Raw genomic sequence first — 21,794 nt, forward strand, 5'->3', positions numbered from 1 at the left:
TTATGTAAAAATGATAACTGAGAAATGATATAAAAGGCAGTTCAATGATAATGTTAAGTAAATAAAATTTATGTACATTAATTATACAGTACAACATTAATGCAAAATTTCAGAGAAGACATGAATGGCCGAACGAGTAAGCCATGACTCAAAAAGTAGGCTTGAACGTAGTCTGAATATGGTAAGAAATCAAAATTGAATTCCACAATGCTGCTATAACTGTCCTAATTTTTCCTGCAAACCACAACAAAAATATGAATGTGAAGTTGACAGTTGAAGAAAGGGTTAAATCATAACAATATCCACAAAAGGGATTCGATCACATAATCTTTACCAAGAAACAACAAACCGTTCAACATGCAATTTGGTGGGAGCTTACATATCATAGACAGGCAAAAAGGATCAGAAAGTACGAAGGGTACCCAAGAACAAATCAAATTAATGATTACATAGGTTTAATTCTTAGTTTAAAGTTCAGATATACACTAGAATAGTCACAAGTATTGAAATTCTCATTTGTGAAATAGACGTGGCTGCTACAGTTTTAACTTTAAAAAGACTGCTGACCTGCGTAAATTAAATTAGAACTATAACCATTAAGTTTTTCCATGAAGATTAAAGCTAGAACCAAACGTTCCAAAAGTAGAAAGGACGGATTTCAATCCTAGAATTTCTCAAATGTGGCTATTTTTCATTTTCTCTAGACTCCCTCCCTAACATTCAACACTTAGCTTCCCCATACAGTTTCAAATTTTTTGAAGAAAATAAATGAATTGCTATATTCAAGATTATGTGCTGTATTCGATATGTTGTGACCTATTCTCTGTGTTGTGATGGGCCTTGTTGATTTATCACTCGCACAAGGAGTACGAGAGTAAAAAAGATTACAACAAATTTGGAGCTAATCTAAATCCAAAAGGCCTATATTGTGATACACGATTCAATTTATGTTCAGGTTACATGAACAAACACTGATGGGAGTAGCAGTCCTAGAAAAGATAATTGGGGGCGAGTAAACTGCAGTATATTGGATTTATAATACAGGACAACGCAACAAACTTCATTAGCAAAAGAAAATCGAGGCACTGGCTACATACGTACAACAAACACTTAGAAGGCAGGTGTTAAATCAATTCAAAAATAGAGATAAGAACCTGAAGCATTTGCATTAGTTTTGGATTCTGCTCCAAAAGTCGACAGAGTTCGTCCTTGTTACTCAATAAAGACTGCAATGAAACAGTGGCATCAACTATTAGGCCAACTACAGCATTTAGTCGTCAGGTCTATGCATAAATTTCCTTTAGTGGAATGCATACCGTAATGGCTTGAGGATCCTGGAAATATTCATGTAATGACATTCCTAGTTCCTGTTGCTGCCGGGATGCAATATCTCCTTGCTGAGGTTGAATTTGTGGCTGAGCATGCTCAAGTTGTTGCGTCTGCCTTGAATGAGAACCCTCTTGCTGCTGAGATGGATAATGGGAATGCATAGGAGACATTTGTGGCTGTTGCAACATTTGTAATTGATGTATCTGAACAGGGTTTTGCAAAGATAACCCTTGCTCAACCTGCTGGGAAGATTGTATAGGTGGCCAAAGATGATGAGGTGGCTGTGAAGGACGTTGAAGTGGGGGCTGAAGAGGCTGTAACTGATGAATTGACTGAACTAACGACTGAGGAACAGGGAGATTTTGCAAGATAGCTGGAGTCTCGCCATGCTGCTGAGCTGAGGGGTTCCCAAAGACAGTTGCAGGAATTGCAGCTGGCCTACTGAAAACCATGGGAGGCATTAGTGGAGGAGGTAAATATGTAGTTAGTCCACCACCTGTTCCTAATCGAACATCAACTACAGGTGAAATAGATGTCTGGGGAAACTCAGAAGTTCCTACAGCATATAATGAAGATTGGGAAGCAGAAGCCTTTAATGATGGTAAATTATATTGACTAGATGAGAAGGGAGGAGGTGTAGGAGGAAGTGGTGGATGAGGCCCAGTAGATCCACTAGGAGAGGATATAGAATGCCGTGAATATTTGGAATCTGAAGTCATGGGAACTGATGATGCTAATGATGGAGACATATAATCTGATTGAACCTGCATAAAAAGAAAAAGTGATTACCAAGGCGCCGAGAAAAAAGCATCGAAGACCGTAATTTTCAAGTTGCATCCAAGGTATGTATTCTTACTTGGAAGCCTGTTGGAAGTGGTGGCTGCAAATCTGTCAAGGAGTTGACAAAGGGAGACGATTGACTTGGGAAATCAGGAGTCTGAGACATTGATGGAGGTGGCAAAGGAGGCAAAGGTGGTTGATTCAGATGAGCTTTCTGGTCATAATGCCCTCTAGATCCTGGACCGTGTTGTGGACTGTTCTTCATATAGAAATTGTGTGGAACCATCCTAGGATCCATTGCTAGCTGTACAGATGAAGCTGATGCCTTATTATATCCAGAGGCAGGGAAGCCTGAAGTGCTAGCAGCTGCAATAAAATCAAACCCAGTAGAGGTCTTAACTGGAATAGCATTCTTTGTGTCATCAGAATGCTCAAAAAACTTCTTATCTGAAGAGACACTTGGCTCTCTAGTCAATGGCATTTCAGGTCTCGAAATAGACATTCTTGAAGAAAATTCACTCTGGATATTATCATCATCATTAGATGCTAACGGTGTACCCAAACGAGGAAACTGACCAGTTTCATTAACATCGCTCTCTGTTTCTTCTACAATTGAATGGGAAGAACTTTGCTCAACTATGCCTGTAGCAAGCTGCTGTAGATTATCGTCAGGCTGAGGAAAAGGCAATTTATCATCAGTGTCGGACTCCTCACCATCAAAAACAATATCTATTCCCTGAAGATCGTCATCAGGGTCTGTTTTCAACTGCTTCGACTTATTTACTTTATTCTTATCTGCATCACTTGTGGGAGCTGCATTCTTCAAATGGGCTGATAGCTCCCCAACTACAGGTGTCATAGGATTCTGGCGCTCCCTTTGTCTTGCCATAAATTCATCCACATGAATTGAGGGAGGTCTTCCACCTGTAGATCCCACCCGCTGTACTGCTATAACATTAGAATTGCCATCAACATTTCTTTCTCTTGCAACATAGTCATCCACATGCATTGATGGTGGCCTGCTGGTATTTGGCTTTCGCTGCCTAAAGGTATCCCTACGAGTCGGACCAGAAGGGGCAGTAGTTGAACCTAATCCACGGGAGAATGTATTTTGGCTTGTTATCTCCGCAACTGAATTTTCTCCTTTAACACGTTTACCAGCACCATCCAAAGATGACAGTTTCCTTTTCCCAGGAATAGAGTGTGATAGTCTATCAGGCAATGTTTCTGGGCATTCCCACAGAAATTGCTCTCCAAGGTCACCAAGATAAAGATAATCATCAATTTTTTCAGCATTAATGTCTGATATCTGACTTATTTTGGAAGAAACCAAAACATCATTTCCTGACAAAGGAATGCCATCACTGCCCATGATTAAATCCAATGTGACTGAACCGATAGGGTTTTCCAACAATAAAAACAGAAATTTTGCAGACTTTGAAGCCTGCATATAGATGATAAAGCCACTAAGTTTTACAAACAACTGAAGATAAAGGAAGAATGAAGACAAATCTTCTTTAGCTAACCTGAAATAGAGTGGTTGGCTCTGATGTGGCTACACAATCATCATCTGATATCTTTGAAGTCAATGCTAAAGTCACTTCTTCTATTAAACTAATAATTTCAGGAGAGCTATCTGTTCCGTCCATATCATCCAGAACTCCGAAAAGATGCCTTATTGCATCCACTGCTTTCAAATTCAAACTAACCAGGAAAAAAGGTAGAAGAATGAGATTCAAAATAAGTAGAATAAAAAGATAAGGATGGAGAACCAAGCAAGAGTCTGCTTAATGATATCTTGGAATACATAACAGGAACAGAGATTTAACAATGAAGCTCATATTTTACTGAAACAACAAAAGCAGAGATGCTACACAATCTCAAATTACAGTTGTAAGGACACTTTTACACATTTTAAAATGGTATTAATTAAGAAAACAACAATCTCACTTTACAAATTCAAAGATATGGTCTTCTTTCCATATATCACTAACTTCAATCACAACCCGCCAAAGATAGAAGGGGCCGTCAAAATCATATAGTTCAATAAGATTACACTTGAGACTCAGCATCGCATGGCAGTGAATTGACATAGTAAAGCTCAATCAATGGCATAATGTTTAACATGCAGCCAAGACTCATAAGATAGGTGATTCTTAACAGTCCATTTAGGTCTCCATATGACCTATTTTATGCAACCAGCTCCTCTTACTTTTAATTAAAAGCTAAGTATGAAGATGGAAAATGTGCTGGGTAGGAACATATTCATTCTACACAGATTAAGAAGACATTAATTAGCATTCCTATTAATCATGGTCTTGTAGACTGTGTTTAGAATTCTAATCATTAATGTTAGAAAGAGAATAAAGGGTAAAAGAGAAAACTCAATATAAATTGGCACAAAGAACTTGATATGGACAGTTTAGATGGGACATACAAATATGGGATATGTCCCTTCTTAAATGATACGAAGGGAGTACTAACTAAGATTGTCAAATAAACTTTCCCTATACAGTCCATCCTGAAGTTTTCAAGAATAAAGTTAATTTCACTGGAGTCTCATACCGATACCAATTTTTGGCAAAACTATTAAAAAATAAATATTACTATAACATGGTTGAAATTTATAGAACATCAACAAAAGAAGATTTGTCATCAAAACAGAACTTTGGTCAAATAAACATGGTTGAAATTATAAAACATCATCATCAAAACAGAAAGCATTTGCCACCTGAATATCAGAAAAGAACAAAATACTTCCATGCAACTCCACTTAAAGCAACTTTTACTGAGAACTAAAGAAAAAGTGATTTCAGTAAAAATTGATATTACTATAACAGACACCAAAATTTTACAACTTTAGGACTTCCATATCTGAGAGAAATCCTTCAGCGGTCCTTGACTGCTTGTTCAAAAAGCTTGAAATTACAGTACATTTATCAACAAAACTATTGCTAAACGAAGAAAATGCAGATATACTCGACAAATCTCACATGCCGCATAATCTAGCAAATAATTTGAGCTGAAATCGTAAGTATTTTACATGAAATGCCCTTAAACCAATTTAAGTCTGAAATGCCTACTCCAATTAATCTCCTTTTACCTAATAATCCAGCATAACATTTATAAGTCAACAAAAGAAATTACTCAATTCATGAGAGATCACTCACCTTTTACCATCCAGACAAAAGGACAATGAACTGATTGCCAATTGATTGACAGCTTCTATTGCATAAGCTACAAAAGCATCATTTGATTCTATTGACTTCTTCAGATTCTTCCAGCAATGAAGCATAGGAGGATGCCTTTTCCAATCAAAATCTAGAAGGTTATAGTTTCCATTTGTCTCCTGCCCTCTTTCTGATCCAAGTCCCTCAATATTGTTGCTGACATTCTGTACTAAGGTCATCACAGCCATTTGACCTTCATTGCAAGAACTTAATTCTTTAAAGCATGCAAGACAAGCGAGTAGCTCTTTTCCAGCTGGTAGGACCTGAAAAAAGAATGTTCTTCATTACAACTGATTAACCAGGGAACAAGTTCTTTTTAGGAACATTAGAAAAAAAAAATTCCCGTAATCTCTGCTAAAATATTTCATTAGATAATAAGAAAGATTTGCAATATATATAACAAACAATAATAACTATAAAAGAAATGATAGACTTATCACTGGCTATTAATATCATCCCATAGAACCACCGAAGAAATTACCTGGATGAACTTGAGAAGATACCGCAAAATCAGTGAGAAGTCCGTGTTGCTCAAATTAATAGAACTGAGCCTAATAAACCAACAAAATATATCCATCAATCACATATAAATTCCATCACTTGGAGCACATATTGCTTCCTGGCTATTGAGGGTTAGAGGGAGGGTGGCGCATTTGAATGCAACCTTCCCTGCAATCTTACAAAGTGGCTATTTCAACGGTTCAAGTCTGTGACCTGTAGGTCACAGAAGGAGCAGCTTTACCTCTGCGCGAATGCTAGCTCTCTAGGGTGGGAGAAAAATAAAAGCTTAATAAATTAAAATATCTACTCACAGGATAAATCTCCCAGGGTATTTTAAGGATGTCCGAGATCCCAAGAGAAGTGGCAAACACTTAAATACAGGAAGGCACCAACTAATTGAAGTCAGCCCATAATTATGAGAAGTTCTATTGTCCACGATCTGTACACCGTCTAAATTAGTAGCACTATAACACTTCTCCAGCACTTTCAATAAAATCTGAAGAAAGCCCTCCTCCAATAACAGAACCTAGTAATGACGATGATTGTGATCACATTCTTTCACAGCATAAAAGCAGACGGAAAAGAAATTAAATAAAAAAAGAATTTGTAACAGACCTTGGCGCATGGATGTTCCAATAAAGTACCAATAAAGTCGAGGTATTTATAAATCTGGAAGAGAAGAGATCAAAAGTTTAAAAAAAATTGATCTGACTGAAACAATTAAAAAATTGAAAAAAACTCTTCACCTTATAAGTGTCGATATCTGATGAAAACGATGAGTCGGAAACATAATTATTGATGGTGGATAATATGGGCCTCACAAGTAGAGAAGCATTTTCAACTTTTTGGCAAGCAATCCGAATCACAAAAACTCTAAGCATGTCTTGGATGACTACCAATGACTGTTACAAACGAATACCCAGAAAAATGAAAAGAGAGAAAATAGGTGTACACATTTGATAGAAAATAGAAAAACAAACAATGCATCATGTCATGAAACACATACAGATAAAGCATAATGGTGGATAATTTGGGCAATTTTATCGAGTTGTGGTGTCAATTGGCTTAGCAATTTTTCAAGGTGTGGAGGCTCCAAATACCAGTTGACCTGCCTTTCCTTATCTGGCCCCAATATCGTACCAATGGCCAATGTTCTAAGAGCACTCAACAATGGCATTCCACTCTTCCAAAGCCAGATGCCTTCCTCAGGGAATAGATCATTCTTGAAACCAAAAGAGAGAAGAAAACAATCATCAGATATCAGAGTTCAAGAACTCAAATTTGATATGTTTTCACCATCTCACAAGTCACTATGATGCATATAAGGCATTACATCACAGACAATGACAACAGAAGAGTAACATTAGCTTTGACAAAATAATACAGCAAACCAAAAATAATTATTTGAACCTTAAATTTGAAAGAAAAAAAAATATGAAAGTACCAGAAGGCACAGCAAACTACAAGTTTCTTTCGGCCCCAAGGCCAGTGCTGAAGTAACTTGGACATTGGCAAGAAGGGAGGAAAAAAGGCCTGGAGACCAGCCATATATAGGCCAACAAGTAAGTGCTGACAGAAGAAGATGGCAGACGGCTCCAAAACCAAGAGCAGATTCGGGGTAAGAAGAAGATAAATCTGCTGCACATGCAGCTACCTTTGGGCTGCAGTCACCATAAAAGGGATCATATGCAGATTGCAAAGAACAAAAGTGAAGCAATGAAAAGGCAAACATGAGTATAAATTACCTTACTTCTCGATGCAATCGCAAAAGAGCGTTCATTAGTTTCGTATTTCTGTGCTGCTCTTTAGCTTCCTACAAAAGCAGATCAAACAACTTACTTCTTGTAAATTCTCAAGTGTCATGCAAAAGGAACAGATAAAACAACTCAATTCTAGTAAATTTTCAAGTGTCATGAAAACTCTACAGGATCAAAGCCATAGAAACAAATAAATATAGATGCCAAATCTTTATAGCAAGCCAAACAAGTTCACTAATTATTTTTCCTTCTGTTTTTCAACAGTTAGGGACTTATTAGCCAAATGCACAATGATCGAGCAACTAAAGTTCATGGGTCACATGTACAAGACATTGGAAAGAGAGGAGGAACAAAAAAGGAGTTAGCGGACTTGTTGGTATTAATTTTCTCCTCCCTTTTTATGTTTCTGTTTCTCAAATTGAGAATAATCTTTGGAAAACTAGCCGAAAAACTCAGAAAACCCACTTTTCTATGTAAAGATATTTGATGATAAAAGCAAGATATTGTATTAAACTAACTAATTTTGAAAAGAAAACAACAAAAACAAAAACCAAGAACAGAATCAATACCAAGCAGAAATAATACTTGATTTTCTTTTCTGATCTCCCTTAAAACTTGAGGAAGAAATATATTGGCAAAGTAAACAGAAGAAATTTTACTAAATCAACTACCCCATCAGATACACTTGTACAATGTACCCAGAGCTCTATTTCGGCCAAATTAATTAATGTCCAAAGAGTAAATATTTCTGAGGGAAAAGAAGCTATTAAATATTATAATTCAGAAACTGAGGATTTAATGGTAATCTCCTATTTAAATACTTTAATGCTCACAGTAATTAAACAACTTAGCATTTCTGAATACTGTTTAAGTAATAATAATCAGGGCATTAAAATCCAATATATTAACAAAATGTGCATCCGTTCAATCAATGGCGTATCCAGACATTTCATAGCATCTAAAACAGCCACAGGATCCCCTTCAGATCTATCCTAACCAGATGAACAAAAAAACCCTGCTTTCCACCCTACACCTCCTACGCATTCTTTGACAAAATGAGTTTAGCAGAGCTTATAAAACTCTCAGCACAAATTCCAACAGTCCCAAGTTGTAGCATGTAGAGAGTTTCTGCTCAGCAGGAACTTCTCTGGGTGTTCAAGCGCAGAAGGACAGGTTAATATCCCAGCTTATGAGTTCACCAGACACCCAGCGGCGCAAGGATTCTGATTGTAGCATTTGCACTAGCCAAATATTTCCTTGAAACACCATCCAGTTTATTCACCATTCAGTCTACAATGTCCTGCTACAGCCCTGAATATTCTAATTGACTTAAGTGGCAATTTGCCCCCTCAACTTGTAAGCAATGGGCAATTAGCACATAAATTAACTTTGTGGGCAAATTAGTCACGAACTTGATAATTATGGGCAATTAACCCCATTTGGGCAAATTAGTTTACAAGTTGAAGGGGTAAATTGCCAATTTAGGGAACAATTAGCTTACAAGTTGAAGGGGTAAATTGCCAATTTAGGGAACAATTAGCTTACAAGTTGAGGGGGCAAATTACCAAAATGGGATTAATTGCCGCTAATCAATAAGTTCGTGACTAATTTTCCCACAAAGTTAATTTATGTATTAATTGCCCATAACTTGCAAGTTGAAGGGGCAAATTGCCACTTAAGTATATTCTAATTCCTGAACTTGACAGACTCTAATTTTACTAAACCCTCTTAAAGTATATTAGGAAGGTGAATATATTAGAATCGATTAGTCTATTAATTAGTAGCTAAATTATAGACTAATTGATTGCATTTGATTATTTTCTAAAATAAGATTTTCTTTCTAGAATAGAGATTCTATACTTGTATAAATACCGAGGCAATTGTTGAACATAATATACATACATATTCTTCTCCAATTGTTTCGCCGCATGGTATCAGAGTCAAGGTCATGAGTTTGATATCCAACAGGAGCAATTTCTAAAGAAAATTTGTTGGGCCAGGAAGTGGCATCAATTGTACTGTGGCAGGAGGCCAAGCTGGGCCAAGTCACAGTCCAACCATGGCGCTTGGACTGAATACTTTTAAGAAGAAAGAGTAGCACCCTGGCTAACACCTATAGATTTTGGTCTAGTGGTAAACGCTTGATCCGACATCTTTAAAGTGCATCTTTCTTGGATATTTTTGTGTGCAAAAAAGGATATAGGTGCTACTGTCATACTCTTAGCAGGTACCTTGTGTTGGCTGATGTCACTTTTTTTGGAGAATACATCGTTTTCTTTTTCTTCAGGTCCTACTAGTTATGGGGAGGATAATGATCTGTTAATCTATATTGTTACATTACCTTCTCCTCCTCCTCTAGCTCCTGCTAAGCCCTCCTATAATACATACATATTCTCATCGAATACAACTGTCTAGTTCTGATGTTGCACCTATTTGGATCCTCCTACTCCATGACCTGATATTCCATGACCTGATAAGCCAGTATCTTCGTCATCAGATCCACCTTTGAGTAATGATCTTTCCAATGCTCTTCGTAAAGGTAAACATAAATGTACTTATCCGGTGTCTTCTTTTGTTTCTTATAACCAATTATCAACGTCCTCTAGTTCTTTTTTTACATCTCTTGACTCTGTTTCTGTTCCTAAGACTATTTAAGAGGTCTTAACCCATTCTGAATGGTGTGAAGTTATGATTGAAGAGATGAGTGCTTTAAATACTAATAAGACTTGGACATTGGTAGATTTACTAGCAAGAAAACGAACTATTGGATTCAAACGGGTATTTATTGTTAAAGTTAATCCTGATGGATCTATTGCTAGATTAAAAGTCCGCCTTGCTGCTAAGGGTTAATGCTCAAACATACGGAGTGGGTTATTTTGACACATTTTCTTCAATTGCTATGCTTACCTTTGTGAGCCTATTTATTTCAATGGCAGCTACTTATCATTGGCCTTTACATTAGTTACGCATCAAAAATGCCGTTCACCATGGAGATCTTCGAAAGGAAATCTATATGGAACAACCATCTGGTTTTGTTGCTTAGGGGAAGTACAGGAAAATATGCCATCTTCGCAAATCTTTGAATAGCTTGAAACAGAGTCCTCGTGTCTGGTTTGGCAAATTTAGTGATGTAATTAAGAAGTTTTGGTATGCATAAGAGCAAGTCCGATCACTCTATTTTCTATACACAAACTAATAGTGGCATCATATTCATACTATTAGCATACTATTAACAGTGTATGTGGATAGTATTGTAACAACTAGTAGCAATTCTATTGAAATTTCATCTCTCAAATCCTTTTTTTCATACGGTTACCAAAGATTTGTGAGTGTTGAAATATTTCTAAGGTGTTAAAGTGATCAGAAGCAAGAAAGGCATCTTCTTATCTCACAAGAAGTATGTGCTTGCCTATTCTCTGAAACGGAAAAATTGGAGGCTAAACCATGTAATGCTCCAACAATTTGTAGTCTGCAGCTTACAAAGGATGGTGAATTATTTGAAGGCCTTGAGATGTAAACGGTTGGTGAGAAAACTAATTTATTTTATTATGACTCATCCTAACATTGCTTATTAGTCAATGTAGCGAGAGTACATGTCTATCTCCAACTATTGATCATTGGATGACAGTAGAGAGGATTTTATGTTATCTAAAAGGAAAACCTCGACATGGAATCATGTATTGTGATTATGGTCAAACTAGAATTAAAATATTTTTCAGATGCTGATTGGGCAAGATCTAGGGAAGATTGAAGATCCACTACCGGATATTGTGTTTTTTTTTTTGGAGATAATTTGGTTTCTTAAAAAAGCAAGAAACAAAATGTAGTCTCACGATCATGTGCAGAATCAAAACATAGGGTTATGGCAAAGTCTGTATGTGAGATAATATGGATAGAACGGCTTCTTAATGAATTGGGTTTGGAAGTTTCTAAACCAGCAAGTTGTGGTGTGACAACCAAGTTGCAGTTCATATTGCACCTAATCCATAGTTATCAAAAGCGCGCCTCAGGCGTGCCTAGGCGCTAGAAAAGCGCTAGGCGAGAGTGGTGCGCCTGGGTGCGCTTAAGGCATGAAGTGCGCTTTTTCCAGGCAAGAGACATTGTTGGAAACCCTATTTTTTTGTATTTGTTAAGGTTTTGGGCTTTGGACTTTGAGCTTTTAAAAAATCAAATATAAATAAAACAATTAATGAAAACAGAAGCCTTATAAATATAAAAATATTGCACTTAAAACTATTATGCTCAAGACTCCTCTATCTTGATCGATGATCTTGTTTTTTATCACATTAAAATAAGAATCAAGGTCATGGACAAAGAATCATGTCATTTGAGCAAGCTTTTATATATCTATAAAAGGTATTTAACTTTTTTAAGTATATGCGCCTAGATTCACTCGGGCGTGCGCTTTTTTTGCGCCTAGCGCCTCGGGCTATTTGAGGCCCTTTGCGCTTTAGGTGCGCCTAGCGCTTTAACAACTATGACCTAATCAAGTGTTTCATGAGCGAAACAAACATATTTAAAATTCAACAAGTATTGATCTTCACAGGATGTGATCTACAGGATTGAACGACTGAACAACCACGAGATATGTTTATAAAAGTTCTTAATGGAGTTCGAGTTGATTATTTTTGTAGAAAGTCGGGCATGATTAATATATATGCTCCAGCTTGAGGGAACGTGGCAAAGTATATAGGAGGATGAATATATTAGAATCAATTAGTCTATTAATTAGTAGGTAAATTATAGACTAATTTCATTATTTCTTCGAATTGGATTTCCTTCCTAAAATAGAAATTCCATACTTGTATAAATATGGATGTGATTGTTGAACATAATATATCACATATTCTTTTCAACTTGTATCATAACGAACCCAACCCACCAGCCCATAAAAAGACTTAGATAGCTAACTTAAGTTCTTCCTAAACCAATGCTTCAAGACCAAACAATAGAATATCAGTGGAAGCAAATGTGAGTCAAAATGGATCATATATTCTTCCCCAACTTCCTAGCAGACCCATATAGTCTACTACTCTACTTCAATTGCAATGTGCCCTCATGTCATACTTCTTTGGCACCGTAAAATCACTGGATAAATACTGAAATTACTGTCAAGAAAACAACTTGACAGAACTTGGGTAGATAATAGTTCTCCTATCAAGTGGATCAGTCTGGATTTCACAGAAAGATTCGGCCTCAAATTAGTGCATCATATTTTCATCTTCCTCAAAAGAAGTTAAGTTTTATAGACTAGAGGGTGAAAGATACGATCTTACCCAGCTAATCATAACTAAAAGGACTAACCTGCAAGTTCTTCAAAAGGGTGATAAGCAATAGCAGAGAAGGAATCAAGAGTTCAACTAAGCTCTGCTCTCGGTTACGCTCCGAAAGTAAATCAGAAGTAGAATTGCATTCTGTACCCTCATCAACAAGATAATCTGTTCAAGACATCAAAAAACCACTCTCCCAATTAAGCTATGAGGATAATCATCAGAGACATGGAAAGAATACTGTCCCAATTAAAATAGGGTTAATTCCATAAAAAATCTCGATCTTTACACGAAATCTCATTTTTATCACGACCTTTAAAAGTTGCTATATAAAACCATGACCTTTCATTTTTTTTCAAATCTATCATTTTAGTGTTTTTTTTTTGACTAAATTCTTCATTAATCCATTAATTAAAGACCTAAATTATAAATCGACACCAAATATTATTATCTTTCGGCTAGAGTATGTAGGATTAGTAATTTTTTCGTCAGAAAAAATACACCGAATTTTACTTTTGTGATAGATTTGAAACAAAATGAAAGGTCGTGCTTTTAAATGCCAACTTTTAAAGGTTGTGATTAAAATGAAACTTCGTGTAAAGGTCGTGATTTTTTAAAGAATTAACCCATTAAAATATGAGGGATAATCATAAGAAAACTGCAGAAAACATTGAACTTATAAGATCAAGCATGCACCAAACTTGCATAAAAACAATGATTAAAACTGGAAAGCTATCATGGTAAGTAAGTGCTAAACATCATTCTGCTAAGATCGTGGGTTCAATTCTTCCCACAAGTGCTCCCCCTTCCAATGATAAATTAAAAATACTGGAAAGCGCATAACTGGATGACACTTTGCGCTTTTATATACTTACAACCATAAGAAGTTCTACAGCTTAAACCTTATATAGGGAATAAGTAAAGCATTCAAAAGTTCAGCAATATATTCAAACATCGAATTATGATGAAAACTGAATAACAAGTCTCATTTACAGATACGTAATGCAGCATTTATGCATATAGTAGACACTAGACAGGAGTCGGAGTTTTAAATCATAGCTGCCGCACATGAAGTTCTAGCTCACCTAATTCAAGGATGAGTAACCCAGTAACCCACCCTAATAGGTTTCTTCAAAGGTTATTACAATTTATCAATGGAAATAAAATCAAAATTGTAAAATACATAGTTCTGGTATTCTCATCAGCCAAAAATACAATAATTTGCATTTCCAATATCAATTAAATTATTATTCCAAACAGCTAGGAGTTACTACATCCTTACTACAGCACAGCTATTCTGATGAAACAACCAAGTAAATTGCTTACGTATACCTTCAGCTCTAATTATATGAATACATAGTTAATCTTCATCATATAAGTTATTACTAAATTAGTCTTATCCTAATTTCAGCACAATTATTTTAATGAAAAAAAATCTACTCCTTTGATCTACATTTGTGAGCGCACTTAACAATATGACCAAAAAACTAAAACTTGAAATCCCATAGTTTTTTACAACTAACCATAATTATTGGCAAATCTCTCAAGCATGAAGCTACAATTGACCAGAATGGCATAGATAACTGTGGTGGCACCTTCATCATATAGAGTAGCAGCAGCAGTCTACAACAATAAACTTGAGATGAGTCCAAGAAGAAACTTATCAAGTCAATATAAAAAGATCAGGAATCAACATACTCTGTTTTCTGAAATGAAGGCCAGTATCCGAATAGCTGCAGTCAACTGTGCTATGGATGAGTCACGAAGTGCAAAACCATCAAAAGTCTTCTCAGAGACAATTTTTCCTAGATTATCCATTACATTTACATCAGCACTACCAGAAGCATCTCCAATGACATTCTCCAAATCTGTCACATCTGCCACTAGAATGCTGGTTGAGGTCAAATGGGCATCTCCTCCGGAAGCTAACACGGCAGAATACCGCAAAAGACCAATAGCACCATTTTTATGATAAACTGCACTAGCATCTACCCACTCCAACAGCCGAATTGGAGCATCTTTTCTATTAGACCCCGAGGAAGAAGTATGCAATGCCTGATGAAGTTCCATAGCATGTCCAATCCAAGAACCCAAGGACGATGCGGTTGAATCATTAACTAAAATTTCAAAAATCTCAGCAGCAGAGTGAAAAATTGCAAGATTAATCGGTGAAGCTCCTGCATGAATATTTCATCCACATCAATTCAGTTAGTTATAAACAAGAAAAACAATTCCCAAACTTAACCATGTAACCAGCATTTTACCACTATTCTTGGAAAGTGGCTCTTCCTCCTTGACAAAATGTAAGGCTTCAATCAACATAGACACAGCCTGCATCGCACCCCAAACAAAAGAAAAGGTATTATAAGGAATAAGTAAAACATGTATCTGCAAAAAATGATTTAACATAGTAAAATATTCACACAACATTTACACAGACAACTAAGGATTTCACTAGGAGCAGGTTTTGATAATATAACCATTCCAGAGGCAGTTCACATTCATTTTATGAATCATTAATCTCCGAATTATGTGCCCTGCACTACCATTAGTACAAATAACTACACCTTAGAAAAGAGATTGCAAAAGGATCTTTAAGTTCCAACATTCAAAATGATAATAATTCTTATATATCAAAGTTAAAGTATGTGATTATAAATCAAGTTTCTGCATGCTGCATTATACTATTGCATATGTCACATTAACAGCATATAAAATGGTTAATTAAATTAAAAGTCTCATCATTTCTCTGAGAATAACAAGGACCACAAGCAGGCTGCTGTTACATTTTCTGTTTTTCTTGCCATATTAATGTGTAGTACTATACAAATTACAATCTGCTAGGGCATTAGATATACCTCTGGAAAATGTCCTAAAACTAACAAAGCCTGGCGTCCACAATCTGACCTGCACATCACCAGTAAAGCATGTGTTACAACTAGATAAAATAAAATCTAATCAGAACTGAATCAGAGGTCAATAGTTTGACCTAGAGAGACCGCACAGCTCCCATAACACCCATAAAAACTCTTCGGAGTGTGGAGTTGATGCTATCAAACGGTCAATTGCATTAACCTGCAAGGCAACATGAGCAAAAATCATCCTGGGCTATGACACAGTAATAACGGAATTTAATTAAGTCAAAATTAAAAAAATAGTAATGCATCAAGATAATGTTTAACTGACCACTCTCAAATGCATCTCGACAATAATCCCAACTTCTTGAGGACTACAAACAAATCCCTTTGACAGTAAAATAGATGCATAACGAAGAGGAACACATTCTTCCTTGCTTATATTACCCTTACCCCTCAAAGCATCAATTATTATACTGGAAAGTTCATGATGATGTGAAAGGAAAAGTAAACCTACAAAGGGAAACAAGATAAGTCACCACAATTATCTTTTCCTCTGATGAAAATTCAAAATTAAATTCAGTAATAAAACCTGAGCGTGACATGAGTAGTGAAAGAAGTATGGCCCCAATGGTGGAAGCAATATCAATAAATGCATCCACAGTATCTCCAGCTTCTGATTGCAATATGGGTGATGATAAAAGTGCAGCTGATAAAGGAAGAAATCCCCTCTCCTGCTTGAAATAGAAAAATTTAACACACTACGATTTCATCCAATGAAAATATACAAAGTAGATTATGGACATTAATAACTAAATAAATACACAAACACCTTACCGGTGAAACCTTAAAGTTATATAAAGAAAAAATAAGAGTAATCTGTGTACTTCATTTCATAAAGGCCTGATACTAAAAATATCCTAAATTTTGCATCCTATCAAAATTTAACCAATTCTATTGAAATTTTAAAAGTTGGAAGGTCAAACAAAATTAAATCAAACTAGCAACTAAAGTTGATGATGTGGCACCAAGATTTGCTATTCCTTTTCAACATCTGTTGAATGTGATCTTTTAAACCTTTAAAATAATGCTATTAATCAATGATTATTATATATACATTATTAGAGCCCTAGAATTGCAGCTAATGTGATGAAAAAGAGTTGCATAAATGACAGATCTAAGATAATTTCTGTTTTAATATTTTTAATGCTTTTCAAATGCAGTCGCAAAGTAGATTAAATTTCACCGCAACACTGAAATTCAAATGTCGTGACTCGCAAATTTGATTTAATTTAAAAGAGCACTAAAATTGAAAAACAAATGTCAGTCTGTACCTAAATTAAAATGATCTGAAGAATAAGCTCAATTTGAACAACGTGCACAAGTTTTTAAATATTTTGTGAAAACTGGTAACTAAGCCTTTCAGCTTAATAAGCTTCATTACTTTATGCTGCATGCTAGATGATTGTTAACTAAGAAACCATACAATTATGAATTGTTTCAGCTTAGTAAGCTTCATTACTTTTTGCTGCATGCTAGATGATTGTTAAATAAGAAACCATACAATTATGGATTGATGACTGTCAGGAAAGAACAAGGCAGCCTCATCTTAGTCTAGCAACAAAAGGAATGTAAAAATTGCTCATCCTTGCTCTATATAATTCTTTAGTGCTGTAAATATAAATGTGCAGTGTTAAAAAATTTACAATTGCACAAGTGACTAACGAGATAAAGTACTTAGGAACAAGGTCAGGAAGAGAGAGTTAAAAAATTCCACGGTTCAACAATATGTCTACATCTAAGGGGCCACTTGTAATTATAGTATTTAACTATTAAAGAGAAGGTTACGGCTTTAAAAATATGATATTGGAGGTTCATCCTACTTAAAATGATAAAGAATTAAAAAAAATTATAATTGCACAGCTCATCCCTCCCATAAGGAAAACTCTTCATAACCCTGGCTAGAGCTTTAAGTTGCAATATCCTTTCTAAATATGAAACGCGGTCCCAATGAAGATAAAATCTGGATTTAAATAATATAATAACTAATGATTCACTCCTTACATACGACGATAGGAGTATTTCAGTATATCTTTATAAAAAAATCGCCGTCAGTGTAACAGCTTAACCACTAACGACTAGCGAGCACATGATACTATGGTAACATACACCTAAAAAGCAACATGATTATATTGCTAGTCTATTGATACACGGTAACATACACCTAAAAAGCAACACGATTATATTATTAGTCTACTCCAAGTAGCTCCGCAAAGTTGTTCAGACATTATGACTATGAGTCATGAGCAGGCCATTTTTGTAGTAGTTGGGCAATATTGATGAAGCTACTGCAAAGGTTAGGAACTTAGAAATGAAGAACAGCTTGAAGAAATAACCTTAAAACTTTGCCTACTGACCTATGCTATATAGTTTATGGATAGAAACACGGTCATAGAATTTAGCAGCCTAAGCCTTCCGTGCATTTCTAACAAAATCTTAAATGTACATCTCTGACATTCACAACCCAGAAAATATAAACCATTTTTTCAAAATAAGATTACACACAGACACACTGACAATGTCCCATACAGAAGTATTTAGTGAGCTTTACCAGACCTGTAACTAAAAGATCATTATATCCAGTTCATACTTTAAAAAATGAATCAACGCCAAGAAATGGGAAAGAAAGAGAACTGTGCCAAAGGAATATAAACAGAAAGCATACTAACACCTTACTTAATGACGTGACTAAACAAAGGGATATACCTTCAGGAGTGCAAGCAGATGAATATCCATATCCCAGTTTGAAAAGCAGCAGTTTGATGAACTGATCAAGTTAACAGTTGCTTTATATGACAACCCTCCTTCCGTTTGACAGAGGATCAATGACCTGCTTGCACAGGCAACCGGAGAAGGATCTTCAACTGGACCACGAGAATGTATCAATTTCTGCATCAATACTTGTCAAACTAAGAATTAAATTTTCACATACAAATGCAAATGTAATATATAATATGACTGACCACAAGCCTCTTCAATTGAGATTTAGCCTCATTAAGGATGTCTGAAGTAACACTTGTAACTCTTCCAGGAGAATTAACATTCCCCAATACAGAAAGAACGGCACACTGGTAAGGAATAAAATGAGAAGACTCAGACTAAAAAAAAGGAATTGCTTGAAAAACACACAAACAAATTGAAAGCAAACCTCGTATCTTGAAGCAACTTCATAAAATCGTAAGCGATGAAGGACATAAGTTACCAAAGAGGCAATATCATGTCGGGGCTTTTGCAAGAAAAGCTTCAATAATTGGCTATAACTTTTGCTAATGCCAGAAGGAATGTTTTCATCTTCACGGGGCCACCAGCCTAGAACTCCTTCACAGCCAATTGAATGATGAGTAGCCTGCTCAATAGCTCCAAGTAACAGCAACACAATGGCAGAAGAATCATGCATGTCTTGAGAGAAAATGTCTGCAAGATGCTCCATTCCTCCACCATTGACAAAATGAAAGCAGCTTTCTCTACCAGAACACAATAGAAGAGCCATATTCAGCCCCAGAATGATATTCTTGTTCTGTGGCAAGACATGATAGTATCGATGAACGGGATTCAGCAAAAAGATAAACAAATAGTCATTTTATGTATGTCTCGCTGTGTGTGTAAGGGTGCAATCATGGAGAGAGAGAGAGTGAATGATGAAAGGAGACAATATGGATTCTCTTTGCATGCATTTAATGAAATAGCAAATATTTTTTGTTAACTTGTAATCAGATCACCTGTGGAAGATGGTGATGTCCAGCATGTGTAGAGTTCCTGCTAAAACAAAAAAACTGGGTTAACATATCCACTAGTTGTTTGGAATTAGACACATTGGCATGTGACTCAAAAGAACTCCACTCTGCTAACAATTCAGCTGAATCATCTTCTGAAATTTGTTGAAGCAACGAAAGGAGTTGTTTTCTAGACTCATTTATGACATGGTGCAACTGTTCAAATTTTTTTGATTGACATTTCTGATTGACATCCCCATAGCATAAATCATGGGTAATGTAAGAGCAGACAGCTGTGACTAAAGCACCTAAGACTTTATGTACAATATCCTCAAGTTTCGGCAACTCTAGCATCTTCAAGATAAGCTGCAAAAACTGCTTAACCTCAACAGATATATCTGCGGTGGCAACAGGTAATGATAGTACTTTTAAAGAGGTAAAAGATTCTTGAAGGGTCCGATTAGTTGAACGTAATGCTAGGGGAAGATCCTCAAGTTTTCCCTCAGCAGAAGTAACAAGATTAGTTAAGGAGTTATCATCAAATTCAATGTTAAACTGTCCTAGATCCTCCGCTGTGTTTCCATATATGACCAAACTTAGACTTCGATAGCTTCCCCTTACAACCAGATGATTTGTTACAACAGCCTGCAATAAATAAAAGTAGTATTCTCATATAAAATCTTACTGCTCAAACTTTGATTTTTCTAAGTAAAAAATACATATTATTTGTTAAAAAGGAATATAGAACATTCTTCGCTCATATAATAGCCATAAATTATATGCTAAATACAGTAGCTAGTGATATAATAGTGGGCACAAAACTCTAAAACTACATAGCTAAAACAGAAGACATGTATATATAGTCCTGTAACGTGCAGTACTTACCTCAACTTCGAGCATATTTGATGAAGAATGAGAATAAAGAAACGGTTGGCACAGACGTCTAAATCTTGTTTCTCCCTCACACTGCACAAAAACCTCAAGAGCAAATGAAGGGGGCGAGGTTGCTCTGTTTGACATAACAAAACAAATACACTTAGAATAGTTCCACAAAAACTCCACAGGAATAACATAATCTATCTTCTTTGTTTGACTCTATAGCGCGAATTCTAAAATTGGCAAACTAAATATAAACTAATGCACAATTCAGTTAAAAAGCTAAACATCCTATTTCACTAAAATGGATGAATTATATTGCTTAATATATACAGTTAAAAACTAGTTATCACTAAAAATAATGGAAAGGCGGTGCCTGGAGTTAAATCGTGATAAATCATCAATTCAATTCAATTTTTTGCAAAATCCTGTGAATTTAAGGCAAGCTTCCATTCCAACAATACATGTTGAATAAGCAAATTGACTATATATAACTAAATTGATTCTCCAACAGAATTAAAAAAAAAAATACAATCATTGACATCAGATACATACCCGACAAGTGGCACAACTTGAGATGTTGAAGAAGCATTTTGTTCAAGAAACTCACAAGCTGTAATTACAATTGGCTCACCAAACAGCACCTGAAAAGAAAAACAATGCACATTCATAACACTAAAAACACAAAATTTCCAAGAAAATTTACAAATTAAAAACTTCGAATTACCTCATCGACGTACTCATCGAGTTGAGGGTGAACGAATGTTTGAGAGAACAAGACGCATGGTTCGGGTCGACCCATGGGTTCTGCTATATATCCGTTTGGAATCCGAATCCTTTGAAGGTGAAGTTAAGCTTGAGAGAGAAATGGCGCGCACATTGGAGATTGAAATTGAGAAGGGGAAAGCAATTGTCTAGGGTTTTAGTGAGAGTTGTGGTTCGGTTTATTTGCTGTGAAATTGTTTGCGTTTTGAAGTCGGTGAATGGAGAAGAGGGAAAAAAGAGTTGAATTTTTGTTGAGTGTTTATCCCATGCAACCGTTGCGCCACGTCATTTTTACATCAAGCCAATGAGCATTTGCGATAGGGAATCTTTTAATTATTACTTATTTTTTTTATCATTCAATTTTCCACATGGCTAACGCATAATTGGTTTGTTGCACGAATGACGTGGCGCAACGGTTGTGTGCAATAATTTTTCATTTTTGTTTGGGATTATTTATACCGATGCTGATTTGTACACAAAAAAAAAAGGTTAATTACATATAAAATCACCACCTTTACACGATTTTTCAAAAATAACACGACCTTTAAAACGTGTCAATTCAGGGCACCACCTTTCATTTATTTTCAAAAACAACATGGGCATGTTTTTAGATAAAATTTTGCTGACTTGGACATCCAATGGGAGTGCCACGTGCCAT

At 35.8% G+C, this 21,794-nt stretch overlaps 1 protein-coding gene across 1 annotated transcript; it reads right to left on the bottom strand.

Annotated features, from left to right (window-relative positions):
* LOC126679261 (protein virilizer homolog) lies at positions 1–21,379 on the bottom strand. Its single transcript, XM_050374252.2, has 28 exons — positions 21,099–21,379; positions 20,927–21,015; positions 20,381–20,504; positions 19,502–20,140; positions 18,931–19,299; positions 18,746–18,850; positions 18,489–18,671; positions 16,315–16,456; positions 16,054–16,235; positions 15,857–15,942; positions 15,726–15,774; positions 15,132–15,198; positions 14,566–15,044; positions 14,391–14,490; positions 12,902–13,035; positions 7,586–7,653; positions 7,285–7,501; positions 6,847–7,062; positions 6,587–6,742; positions 6,456–6,509; positions 6,152–6,366; positions 5,821–5,890; positions 5,280–5,602; positions 3,636–3,813; positions 2,186–3,553; positions 1,317–2,093; positions 1,155–1,226; positions 1–234 (listed from the first exon to the last, which is right to left on the bottom strand). The coding sequence occupies exons 1-28, from the start codon at positions 21,171–21,173 to the stop codon at positions 214–216; spliced, it is 6,558 nt and encodes a 2,185-aa protein (XP_050230209.1). The 5' UTR covers positions 21,174–21,379; the 3' UTR covers positions 1–213.
* Positions 21,380–21,794: the final 415 nt, after the last annotated feature.

Source organism: Mercurialis annua, linkage group LG4 (genome assembly GCF_937616625.2).
Source record: "Mercurialis annua linkage group LG4, ddMerAnnu1.2, whole genome shotgun sequence".
In the NCBI taxonomy this organism is placed as follows: domain Eukaryota; kingdom Viridiplantae; phylum Streptophyta; class Magnoliopsida; order Malpighiales; family Euphorbiaceae; genus Mercurialis; species Mercurialis annua.

Bases quoted from the DNA above. Each gene is read 5' to 3' on its own strand.
- LOC126679261 (XM_050374252.2), bottom strand. From the start codon at position 21,173: ATGGGTCGACCCGAACCATGCGTCTTGTTCTCTCAAACATTCGTTCAC. The intron at 18,851-18,930 runs GTTTGCTTTCAA...ATTCCTTACCAG, and splicing joins AAGTTGCTTCAAGATACGAG to TGTGCCGTTCTTTCTGTATT. The intron at 14,491-14,565 runs GTATGTTGATTC...TTATTGTTGTAG, and splicing joins CCTTCATTTCAGAAAACAGA to ACTGCTGCTGCTACTCTATA.